The 12,722-nt window shown below is 33.5% G+C and overlaps 1 protein-coding gene across 12 annotated transcripts in view; it reads right to left on the bottom strand.

Moving 5' to 3' along the window:
- Positions 1-12,722, bottom strand: part of RFX3 (regulatory factor X3) — a 308,074-nt gene that overhangs the window by 54,776 nt on the left and 240,576 nt on the right. For all 12 annotated transcript variants that reach the window (XM_063594035.1, XM_008976997.4, XM_055092194.2 and 9 more), the window contains 2 exons: positions 3,967-4,088; positions 2,131-2,243 (listed from right to left, as the gene is read on the bottom strand). In XM_063594035.1, coding sequence (XP_063450105.1) covers positions 2,131-2,243; positions 3,967-4,088 — 235 coding nt within the window. The remainder of the gene's footprint in view (positions 1-2,130; positions 2,244-3,966; positions 4,089-12,722) is intronic.

Here is a 12,722-nt window from a genome sequence, read left to right as displayed (position 1 = left end):
ATATATGTCCCTATTTCTTCATAAAAAGTATATTTTTGAAAATGGTATGTTAATAAAAATCTTATAATTCAAAGACTATTTCAACCTTATTCAGGGGAGTCTGTCACTTAGAATAATCTTACTGTATGTTTTGTAGCAATGTAAATAATTATGCTCCAACTTACATTTTTAATAAATAGGAGAAATTTTAAAAAAATCCATTATAGGGTGGGCACAGTGGCTCATGCCTGTAATCCCAGCACTTTGGGAGGCTGAAGCGGGTGGATCACTTGAGGTCAGGCGTTCAAAACCAGCCTGGCCAACACAGTGAAACCCCATCTTTACTGAAAATACAAAAAGTTAGTGGGGCGTGGTGGTGCATGCCTGTAATTCCAGCTACTGGGGAGGCTGAGGCAGGAGAATCGCTGGAACCCAGGAGGCGGTGGTTGCAGTGAGCCGAGATCGCACTACTGCACTCCAGCCTGGGTGACAGAGTGAGACTCTGTCTCAAAAAAAAAAAAAAAAAAAAAAAAAAATCCATATAGGCTGGTTTGCTTAAAGTAAGGTTCACTTGAACACATGGGAATGAGAAATTGTTTAGAGAATCTTTACACAAATCTTTATTGAATAAGATGATAAATGTAGAAAGAAATAATTTTCTCTATATACATAAGGAAAATCCAGAAATTCTCTATTATGGGTAAAAGCATAGTAGTCAAAGGAAAATGAATATTAAGAGCTTTCATCATTCCAAGAAATGTTGGGAACTGGTAGGACACGTTGAAGAACACTTCTGGCACATGTTGTGTTAATAAGGAGAGAACCTGCCCTTGGTGGTTAATAATCTAGTACCCTTGACAAGCACTCAGATTTGCACTAGCAATTCTTATTTCTGGTGTGGGGGAAAATGTCTATTAATGCTATGAGCTAAGAACCTCTTACTGCATACTGCATTGTCAGCAGTCAGGAGGACTGCCCAGGAAATCCAAAGGATTATCTTTTACTCCTAAGTAGATCACAAATATCCCTGGAATAAAGCTACTTAAATTCTAAATAGACTCTTCTTTCAAAAGAAGCGCTCAAGAAAACTCTTACTACAATCCATTATCCCCTTTTTGCCAGGTGAGCTGTGGTACATTAATGTGCTGGCATGCAGAGAGCTCACCTCCCAGACAATGAAGCAAATTCTGATGTGGGATACTCAGAACGAGAGTAGGAGTAGGGCTAGAAAACACCAAAAGGAACCCTAATTAACCACAAAAGTGAAACAAACAAAACTGGAGCCTCAGTGATCCCTGGAAAGAACACCTAAGGTGCTTTATTAAACATTTCCAGAAATTATTTTAATAGAAATATACACTTATGATATAAAATTCAAAAGATAAAACAGGTCTGTTGAAAAGTTGAGTCTCTCCCCTCTAACTCCCAGTCACCCAGTTTCCTTCACAAAGGCAACCACTGTTAACATTTTCTTGTTCTTTCTCCTTCTGGATATATATATATCCATATATAGATATGGATATCCATATATATGGATATATATATGAAGGAAACGGAAGAAACATACATATATACACATACATAAACACACATGTTATTTTTCACTCAAGTGAAAATATGTATACATAATTTTTTGCATTTGCTTTTTCTTTTAACTTTAAATCTCGAAGTGATCCATTTTGGTATGTGTATAGAGTTGCCTATTCTTTTGATGGCTGTATAGTATTCTACTCTAAAGATTATATTAATACCATATTTTATTTATGCAGCTCCCTACTAGATAAAGAAATTATAACCAATCTTTTGCATTAAAAATAATAATGCAACAAATGCCCTTGTACACTTCTCGTCACCCAGATATAAATATTTTTGTAGGACAAATACCTAGAAGTGGAATTGCTACGTCAAAGGATTCATATTAGGATAGGCTTAAGAAATAGAGAATAAAACTTATTCTCACTTTTCTGCATTCCTCATCTCTCCACTCTGAGATCAGAAAGAAGAAAAATGAATTTGTTACTGCTAAAAGATACGCTCAAAAGAATTAGTGCTAAGTTCACCTGTCCTTTAGGAATAAGCTTGATTATTTTATATTAGCAAGTTGTCTGGCAAAACCTAGCATGTGTTCATACTACATTTGAAAAGACTTACCTCACAGTGCTCTCTATAAAGACTCTGCAGTGACTTGATATCCTCAAAGGTAGTACCATCTGGCAGAGAAGAGATTTCAACTTCTCCAAACTCTGGAAGTGCTCGAGATGCATCTGTTACCGTGACAACAGAACAGAAAAAAGCTATTGTGGATGGTGCCAATTACAGATTAATGAGGGAAAATTTAAGAAGACCAAAAAGAAAAACAAATTTTAAAGGTCAGGGGTCCAGAGAGCAAGGACATTTTATATTGACATTTTACAAGTAAAACTAAGCAACATCATCAGCACAAAATATAAAACTAAAGGGAACATTCTTAAGAATTTTCTAGAAACAACATTTGCACTACAATTATACTGCAAATAGTATACTGCATATCACAGTGTCTCTCAACACAAGGCCCCTATTAAAAGAAAAATATCTCCAGCTTGCTAGTACCTATTTTAGATATTTTTATTATGTTGTTTAATTACATAAAAAAACGAATTTTAAACTCATTATGTTCTTAACTATTATAGAATCATAAACCAAAAGAGCTACAAAGCAGATACAAAGAAAACTACAAAAATAACATACAACTTAACAACATTAATTTGATGTGATGGATGATGCTCTTGTCCTGTAACTAAGTTATCTCTTGCAACAAGGATCAGTATTGACTGCCGCAGCACAGGATCTTTTGGGTCTGACAGATCTATACCAACATGTGCTTTGTGGTGGCTGCTTCTCCTATTACTCTTCTATGTACAAATGATTGTGAAACTTTCCTTCACACAGAATACAGGGACATGATCTAGGCTTCCCTTGTGAGGGAGGCGTAATTTACATAGTAAGTCTCTCTGTGTTCTTTTCTTATTAGCTCTGGACAATTAATGTAAGACATTTTGGTGCCTGTCTTACCATAAATCCAGGTACAAATATGGAAACTAAAATTGCAGAACAGTATTTAGTTCTAGTTTTCTAGGTAATCCAGAATATGCTTAGTTTTTAAGATGATAATCGAAGTGAAATCACAAAATAAAATTCTTGTTGAATGACCAAAGGTCCACAAGAATATAACCCTAGGACTTCAGTCTGAGAAACGCTGCCATGTTTTCAACTTCAGTAATGATTCCAACCTGAGAGTCTATTTTAGTTGTCTTTGTCAGAAAGTGCACATAGACACATATACACACACACAGACACATACACACAGTCACTCTCTGATACCTTCTACTTATCTTGACCTGTTATATGGAAAATATGCATGTTCATCTCTAGAAGAGTTGTCAAATTAAAATGCCACTTTTTTGCCCCTTTGGCTATGGCAAAAATATGCAAAATATGCAAGTTTTTCTTCCTAACTCTTTCAATAACAAGAAACATGTATTCCATCTATAAATTACAAAAATAGAAAGTACTGTGATTAATTTAAATGAATAAATTACTTTAAAAAAGTTTATAAAAAATTTTTTTCTAATCTGAGCCTGTGCGTATATAACTTTATACATAGGAAATGAGAATTCTTTTTGGCACTTGAAGTTACTACTGAAAGTAAACAGCATAATTTTGATCACAAAAGCCGAATAATACAAATTCTGGAAAACAATTTCATAGCAATGAGTCTTTAATTCATACGCATAAAAGTCCTATATAGCTCGAGATTTTTAAAAATAAGCTCTAATAAACACGAAAGGCAGACATGAACTAGGACTGTTATACATATGATGTGCATAATTTTGGCACCAAAAAAAATCTTTCTATGTCATTGACATCTATAATAGACATTGCACTTGGAGAAAAGACTAACTTTTCAAAATCCTAGTAGCAACTAATACGCATTACACCTTAACATACCTAAAAACTGTTGATGATGTTGGCTTTGGGCAATTACAGTTTGCTCAACAGATGTGCCTGTCTGTTGACCACTTCCTGTGAAACCATCTGCAACCCCATCCACTTTCTGCATAGGCTTGTACCTAAAAATATTAGATGGAAAAAAACAAATAAACCAAATTATTCCTTGCTTTTTTGTACTACCCGAAACTCCCAAAGCATTCAGTTTTATTCTATCTTCTTTAACGTCTCATGATAGTTGTAGGATTTTTTTTCCTTGATAGTCTCATAAAGTTAGAATGCAATATTTTTTTCAATTGTGAAAAGAAAAAAGGGGAGAAGGGATGCATGAAGGGGACCCATTTTTGGAAATCCAGAAATTTACCTAAGAATGAAACAATCATAAGGTATTTCTTTGGACAGCAGGAGCAAAGATGTCCATGATTAAGTTTTAATACACAGCTTGAAAGTAACTTTTAATGGTCAATGGATATATTGGAACTTTAATCTGAACAATGATCTAGGAGCTCAGGCCTGAGAAATGTTGATGAATGGCTTTCAATTAGTTAATATCTCTAAAACATGATCAGCCTACAAATCCTATCATATTGTTTTTCATATCTCCTAGAACCTTTCGTGCATCTCAACACATTTATCTCCATGACACTTATCAACATCCTCAAATACAAAGGCCATAAGCATCATTTTGTAGCAAAATATATGCAAGAATCAATCTACAAACAGAGTTTATCAAATTAAAATAAAGAATCAAAGTCAGTTAAAGTTATGTATCCTTATGTATCCTTCAGGTCCTAGTCATACAAACTTATGTATTTTCCATACAGCTAAGATAGGAAAAAATGTGCTTCGGTGGCATGGGGAAGAAGGAAGATGTCTTGAAAAAGAAATATCATATAAAAACAAAAAACAAGAAAAAGCCTGGCCAAGTATCCTCGGATAAGCAAAGCAGAAGAAGGAAGCAGCAACTGTAATTTCTTCTTTTTCTCTGATTCCACTTATTTTTCTTCATTTTATAAATTTGGAAATAACAGAAAAGCGTAAGAAAAAATTAAAATCTACAATAAACATACTATCTAGAGATAACATTCACATTATGCTGTCTGGCCTCCCATTCTTTTTTTTCCCTATTTCTAATTATATTTACAAACAAACTAGTATTCTCACCATCCAGACACTTGACCCCTACATTGACACTAAAATTCAACTGCATCATTAATATGAAGTTACTGTGAATAACAATGCCCCTAATATGTGAACAGGACATACTCAAAGATGCCTGCATGCTGACAACAAATATGAAGTCACTGAACCTGGTAGAACATCATACAAACTAATGCTCAGCTTGCCTTAGGAAATGAATCAATCTTGGATGTTATCAATTGCAACTCAGATAAATGAAATTTTCCAAATAATTGCCAAATCTCTCATAATGACATTTACATTTATTTCTTATGTGACAGTATCTTACAAACAACTATGAAAAACAAAAAATAGAGTCAGAGGGGGAAGAGATTGGAAATCAGTACAGCACTCTTCATCCTCATGAACATAATTTTAGTGATGACTCCTCATTACAAAAAAATTGATTGCTGTTTTCTAATGAGAGAAAAGAACTCAGATCTAATCTTTTACTTAATGGAAAAACCTTCTGGGAGGTACTTTTCAACTGGGGCCATATCCAAATATAACAGAAGAGTTAGTGTTGTGATGTGCTAGATGCCTTGTTTATTAAAAATTTAATGTTTTTCTGATTTTTTTTCCTCCTTAAAGAATCATCTTTGAGAAGCAAAGAAACTTCATGAGGCAAGCACTTTGTGTACATGTACGGCAGAGCAGTTGCTAACCATTCTGTTGTAGCGGACTTGAATGATTTTAACCTTATTTTGTTCAGGAAAGTTTCTTTTCCTTATTGATTCATTCCAAGTTTCAACTGATTTTAGCTTCCCCTTTTCAGCTATGGAATTGTATCTCATTAATAAAATAGCCTAAAATTGTTTAACCATGTTTCTTCATTTAAGTTAATGGAGTTTGGGATTCACAGAGCTTAAATAAAAGTGGTTAAAGGAATTTGAGTTATTAATATTTACCCTGGAGGAGGAAAAAATGAAAATAACTCCAATAGACTTCAATTACATTAATTTTTAATACAGGATTGCAAAGTTATTACAAGACTTTGCCCAGTTATGCTTTGTCACATTTCTTTGTCCTACAAAGCATTTAACATACTACAGGTGCTTAATAGGCACAAATATCAAGGGCAAATGGAATTTAACCATAAAAGAAAATGACTTATATTCCACTTAGACTGTAAGTTTTCAAAAGACAGATGTTACATCACAATCTAACTGCACACAATGCTTAGGAATACTATAGCCTACAAGCAAAATTGTCTGCTTCCTTAGGAAGATGGAGACAGCTGTTAGTATTGCAAATGAAAGTTCCTAATGAAAGGAGAGATTATATTTTTAATAAGGAATCAAAATCATGATGCATTATAATTAACATATGATTATACTTAATGATACTGAGTGGGAAACACTAATTAGAGATAAACTATATTATGTGGGAGATGAAAAATGCATCAAGATCAACTTTTAGGGGAAAGAAGGAGGTAAGTTGGTAAATTCTGGAGAAACTATGCAGGTCAGCACTTAGGAAAAGATTTTATAATACATAGTAGAAATAAAGAAAAACACAGAAAATATATCAGAACTTGGAAATGAGTGTTTTTTCATTCTAACCACAAGAGTAAGGGTAGCAAGGTGAATAGTGGATTGAAAGATGGACAAAGATTAAGCAAAGACACACTATGTGCGTTCATTCTTGGTTGCTTGGCTACAGGACCTCTGCAAGCCAGAAGCATATGCTATGCCTCCTGGGAAAAGGTCTAGGGACAAAGTTTAGGATGGGTTTGTGCCATAAAGAATGACATCAAGAAGCTAATATGGAATAGAGCTCATGTACAAGAGGGCTAATGTGGGCCTGTAAGTATGAGAGAGCTTCCAGGTAGTGATAACTTTTGCTTTTCTTGCTTTAAGTAATGAATCATGTCATGGTATATCGACAATGTATTGTCTGGCAATGGATTGGAACTTAGAAAAAATCCCCAGAAATCAGAAATACTGGACTGAGAAAGCCTAGATCCTCATTTTCAAGGTACCCTAACTAAGGAAAATATCCTACCCCTACCCTCACCTCTGAAGTTTGTGTCTTCCCAAAGAAGGAGGGAGTTTAACAGGAAGTCAAGAACAATCACATTAAAAATAGGCTAAACAAATACCGGTAGCAACTGATTCTTCTTGGAAACAGGGGTTGTAGATTATATATCACTGGTTTTGAAATCTAAGTGCATATCAATATCTAGGTAGTTTTTCAAAAAATTCAGGTGCCTAGGCTCACCCTAGATCCACTCCCAAAATATTTGAGAATGGAGCTTAGGAACTGGTTATTCTAACAAGTTTCTGAGGTATTTCTTAAGTAGGTAGTACAGCTTAATCCACAGGAGCCTGTTGGTCCCAAATAGATTCCTTCAGCCCAATGTTGTAGAAATACATCAATTAATATTAGAAAAACATCATTTTAAACAAAATAAGTCATTAATTTTTAACTTTTCTCAATAAACTATGTTTGGAATGTACAATAAATATATTTGAATGAATAAATGTTTAAGGTAACATGCTTGATTTTATCATATCATCAACTGATTTTGTATATATATCAAATCAATTTAACAAATATTTATTGAGCACATACTGTATTATGGGTAGGCCACTATAGGCACATGGTTTTTAAAATGCTGGGTATAAATATAATTTTTCCAAGATGTCTTTTATATTCTATTGGCTTACATAGTAATTCTACATTATGTTAACCTTGGTTGAATTTCAACTGACATTATAGCATTGAAACATGACTTGTAGATTTTCTGATTCTCTATACTCTTCATAAAATAATCACCATAAACTTTATCAAATCTACCATATCAGGAGAATAATAAATTTTAAAAAACAGGTAAGATTTCCATTGAAAAAAAAAGTCAAACAAAAACCTTCCTGTTGAATCCTTTAAAAATACTGAACTTTTTAATATTTAAGAGTATTTTCCTCCCTTTACTTCCATTTACTTTACGAATTAATTATTTTTAGATTTGGTTTTCTCAGAGTAAACTCTTAGTACTCTTTCACTGAGTGTGCTCTGAGAAAGACCTGTGCTTTATCAAATAATGAAACAGCACTTGGTTTCAAAATTAGTAAGAGGCAAATGATAATTTTAACAGCTTGCAACTCAATGGGCAATCAGTGCTAAAGTTGTTAATGATTAAGAAATAAAAGAAACTCTAATGCTTTAATAGCTAACTGTATGCATAAAACCTGTCACTAACACAGAAAACTTAGAAAATAATTAGGAATCTTCCTCCATGGGGTTAGTCACAGCTGCTATTTAGGACTTGGACAGTTGTAACTCTACTGTATAAGTAATATTCTGTCAATCCCACACACATGGGTACTAAAACAGTCCAATGGAAGGCAAAGAATGGTATATATTTACCATTACATTCAACTAACAGCACTAGGTGGAAGGATTTTCTACAGATTAAATGAAACATTTGGAAAATCCTTTCAAAGTGGCTGAAAAATGCACATGCAAACACAAAATATAAACTGTATAGGCAAAAGGAGACATCATTATGTTTTGTAATTCCAGAAATTACACAATCATTTTATTTGCATGAATAAATTGAAATACTGAGCTCAGAACAAGGGCAGAAGGCTAGAATTTTCTACTGGAATCTTGTAATCTCTTTGGAAAAAACTGTCCCAGAAAGTCTTTAGATGACTTCATGTCTGAAATGAACCAAGTGATATAAACACTAATGGATCAGAAGAAAATAGTAAATATGAAGAGTTCCATTCTTTTAGAATAGTAGCTAATTTTGATGTTACATTGAATATATTGATAATATATGCAAATGACTTTTAACATCAACCCTGCTGGTTAATGATAGGTATTCCATCTCTTCCATTCTTGTTGGTGGCTCTCTGAGTATTTGTCTCTTCGTTAGCTTTACATCTATAATCGGGCAAGAAGAGGTGGAAAAAATTAAATTGAAATGGGCTATATGTTAATTGCAGCAGGTAAAGGAGGAGGTTGAAGCTGCTGGCGAAAATCAGAGTTGTGGGTCATTCATTCATTTAACAAATATTTAGACAGCACCGACAATGTGCTTAGAGCTCTCCCAGGTGCTGAGGATGCAGTGCTGAAAGAGGCAGACATGATTCTCTGATCTCATGAATTTCTTCATTGAGTCCTCTAAGTATAGGTGGTTTATGGTTAGCTATATAGAACTGATATATTCTTGCTACAAGTATGCATGACACTTCTTTTATCTCTTACCCTTTCCCACCTTCTTTATTTAAAGAATGACAATCTGGCTCCATCTGATGCCAAGAGACAAACAATAACAACAACAAAAAAGGCAACTGAGGTTCTATCTAGGAAGAAATAAATTAGTGAGCTTCTTGAATACAGCAAAATTAAGTGGTCCTCAGTTTCCTTATCAGTAAGTAACAATATAATTGCCAATGAGATCTTGCATGTAATGTGTTTACTGAAAAATGTTTTAAATGTTCCACAAATACTACTCAGGAGCATAAGTGGTGACTGTTATTATTAACAAACTACATAAATTACTATAGTTTGGTAGTTATTGAGTTGTGATTATTTATGTTTCTCCTCTCTTCAATGGAAAAGATTATCATTACATCACCAGGGAATTAATGTCTAGGAAAGGAATGATAAACTATTAACATCAATCAAAGTTAGAAACCACTAGCCTAGAGGTATAGAGAAATGGAAGCCCAATCTGACCAATTGCCAGGCTTCATTCTCCTCCAAAACACTAAATATCCCATAAGAAAGATATTTTTCTGTAGTGCTCATCATATAATAATGATCCCAATAATAATTATCTAACACTTGAACACTTCCAGTTATTAAAAAAATTTTCAGATACGTTATTCCACTAGAACTTCAAAACAATCTGTGAGATAGTCTATTATGAATTTCTATTTTGCAGATGAAGAAACTGAGGCTCAGTGAAGTTAAGTCATACACTCTGCAGAAGTGCCTATGTAGCCTGTACTCAATTCCCCATTTTCCAATTCTAAATATAGGGTTCGTTTAACTAGTCTATGAACCCTATATTAAGAAAGGCCATCTAATGATAAAAGTTCTTAAATTTCCTCTCTCACTTCTAAAAGAACGTGCATGCTTTTACATCTATCTACAGCCAAAACAAAAGTAGGCTTGCTGTACCATCTTTCCAAATGACCTCTTCTTCTCTCTTCTTAAGTGACATTCTTACTTCACATCCTGTGAAAGAAAGGTTTATTCTTTCACAGAATCCAATTGCTGTGAAGAGACCATGCAAAGAGGCAGGAGGTGGCACATTTCCTCAGTTACTTGAAACATACTCATTAAAATGTGATTTCTCCCTTTATTTCATATGCAAAAATTTTATTACATGTGTATTTCTGTTTGGGTTATCTTACCTCTTTGAGGGTGGAATTCTCATGAGAATAAAGACAAGAGTTCTTAACCTGGTTGCTATATGACTGTGGATAAGTTATTTAACCTTTATGGACTTCGGTTTTCTCATCAACAGGATAAGTTGGACTAGGTGATTTCTTCCTTCCTTCTCTAACATTCTATGATTCTGTGTTATGTCTTTTAGATGTGATTGACAGATTGTGTATGCAAATAACAATTGATAAGTGTTTGTTGAAGAAATGATAAATGACATTTAATATTTTGAGAATGGCTACTGGGATCACACACAGCCAAGCATATTAACAAAAGCATTTGGCTTTTACTACTGGAATTTGGAAAAATATCTAAAATATACATGCCAATACTCTCTGTGTACTTCTTTTCATTATTAAAAATAAACTGCAGCAAATACTGTTACTTAGTTTGAAGAGGTGGAAATTACTGATGTCCTTTTTGCTCTATAATAATCTAACTTACTTATTATCTAAATTAGGGTAAACAAATTAGTCTATGAGTGCATTTCGTCAAAAACTGAAGATTACTTCATTTTAGTGCAAAAAAATTATTTTCATATGAAGTATTTTCAATAGAAGTTTTTTTTAAAAAAACTGTTACACATTCTCCTGCCTCCTTAACCATGGTATTTTACCTCTCCTTGATTACCCATAATGCCATCAATATGCAAAGCAGTTGTTATATTGTGTTAGGCTAGATTTTAGTCATTAGAGTGATATTTGAAATATTTACTGGAGTGCCTAGGTCCACGGAGTGTCCACAAATGGTTGTACTGAATAATTTTAAACAGAAGACCCTGTCTACTTGTATTTCTTCTTGGCAGCTGTCATAGTTCATGATTGCCTGTGAATCAAGTGGGCTCTAATCTCCTTTATTTTAGGTAAAATGGCTTGAGAATGGCTTTATCTTTTCAACTAACTGAAACTGCAGGCTCTATGACATCTGCTTTCCAATCAGAAGCTGTTTACATTTATTTTCTGACTCACGGCTATGTTCCATACAGGGGTATTGCTGGGAATTGGATTTATAGATAAATGGAGATTTCCTCTACCACCCTATCAAACCTTCAAGTGACACCTTGTATAAAGGAGCTCAAGAAATTGTGAGCTATATAAAAACAATAATCATTCTTATCCCTACAATGACTATAATTCCAAATTCATGAGAAAAATGTACAATTGAGCTCCAAAAGTTATATTTAATTAACAAAATAATCACTGCATAGACTTGCATTTCTTCACTATAAGAACATATAAAACAAATTTACATTATGAAAGATAAGCACACATGGATGCATTTAATAAACCTTCAAGTATTCAAACAACGTGAATATTTTGAAATATCTTCTATTTTATACTTTAAACCTTTCACATGTCATTTGTATTTTTACAAGAGACTGGCGGTCTCTTTATATAATTTTTACTGTATTCAGTAGAATCATTTGAATTTTGAAATTGAAAATTTTTTTAAGCCATAAAATATATTTTTAAGAAGTTCTTTTCCCACTGTTTTCAACAAATATTCTTAAATTAGTTTATGTCCACACCCATTTAAAGAAACTCCTTCTTTCCTGTCTAAATATTTCTGCACAATAGGGTAACTGGTTTCAGCTAAGGCTTATCAATGTTGTCAGTGGACAGATTCCTTCAGAGAGACCACGGAAGACTCCTCCTGCCCTATAAGAGAGGCCCATGCAATTGGCAACAGTAACACTGCAATCAGTTAGCAAGACATCATTTTAAGAGCAACTGTCTATAATCCTAAACTTGTATCATTAAAAAAACACAACAAATTAAAGGAAGTTTCAGTACTTCTTTGGTTCTTTCACATTCTTGTTTCCTAAGAAATAAGAATCAAATTCAATTTATTAATACTACTGAGATTCTTATATCATTTCTGAAATGTCTCCATATTTTATCTGTTTCCAAACTCAAGTACCACTATCCTGAGAATGCAGAGGTTTTTATGGCTTGCTAATCTTTATAGAATCTGTTTCATGAGGAGACCACAGAAAGTACTGGGCCTTACTTATGTAACTCAGGTTTTTTATAAAGAATGTCCCTTGAAGGCTTCTATTTCTATGAAAGCTTGCTAGAATTCCTGGCAGTTAAATCACAGGAAATTCCTTGCAGTCAAATAATGGGCTTCAACTGTCTTAGGTATAATTTATTAAGTTTTTATTCATACTTAAG

This window comes from Pan paniscus, chromosome 11 (assembly GCF_029289425.2).
Source record: "Pan paniscus chromosome 11, NHGRI_mPanPan1-v2.0_pri, whole genome shotgun sequence".
NCBI lineage: Eukaryota > Metazoa > Chordata > Mammalia > Primates > Hominidae > Pan > Pan paniscus.
The sequence above is the reverse complement of the archived record's forward strand: the minus strand, read 5'-3'. Positions and strand labels throughout refer to the sequence as shown.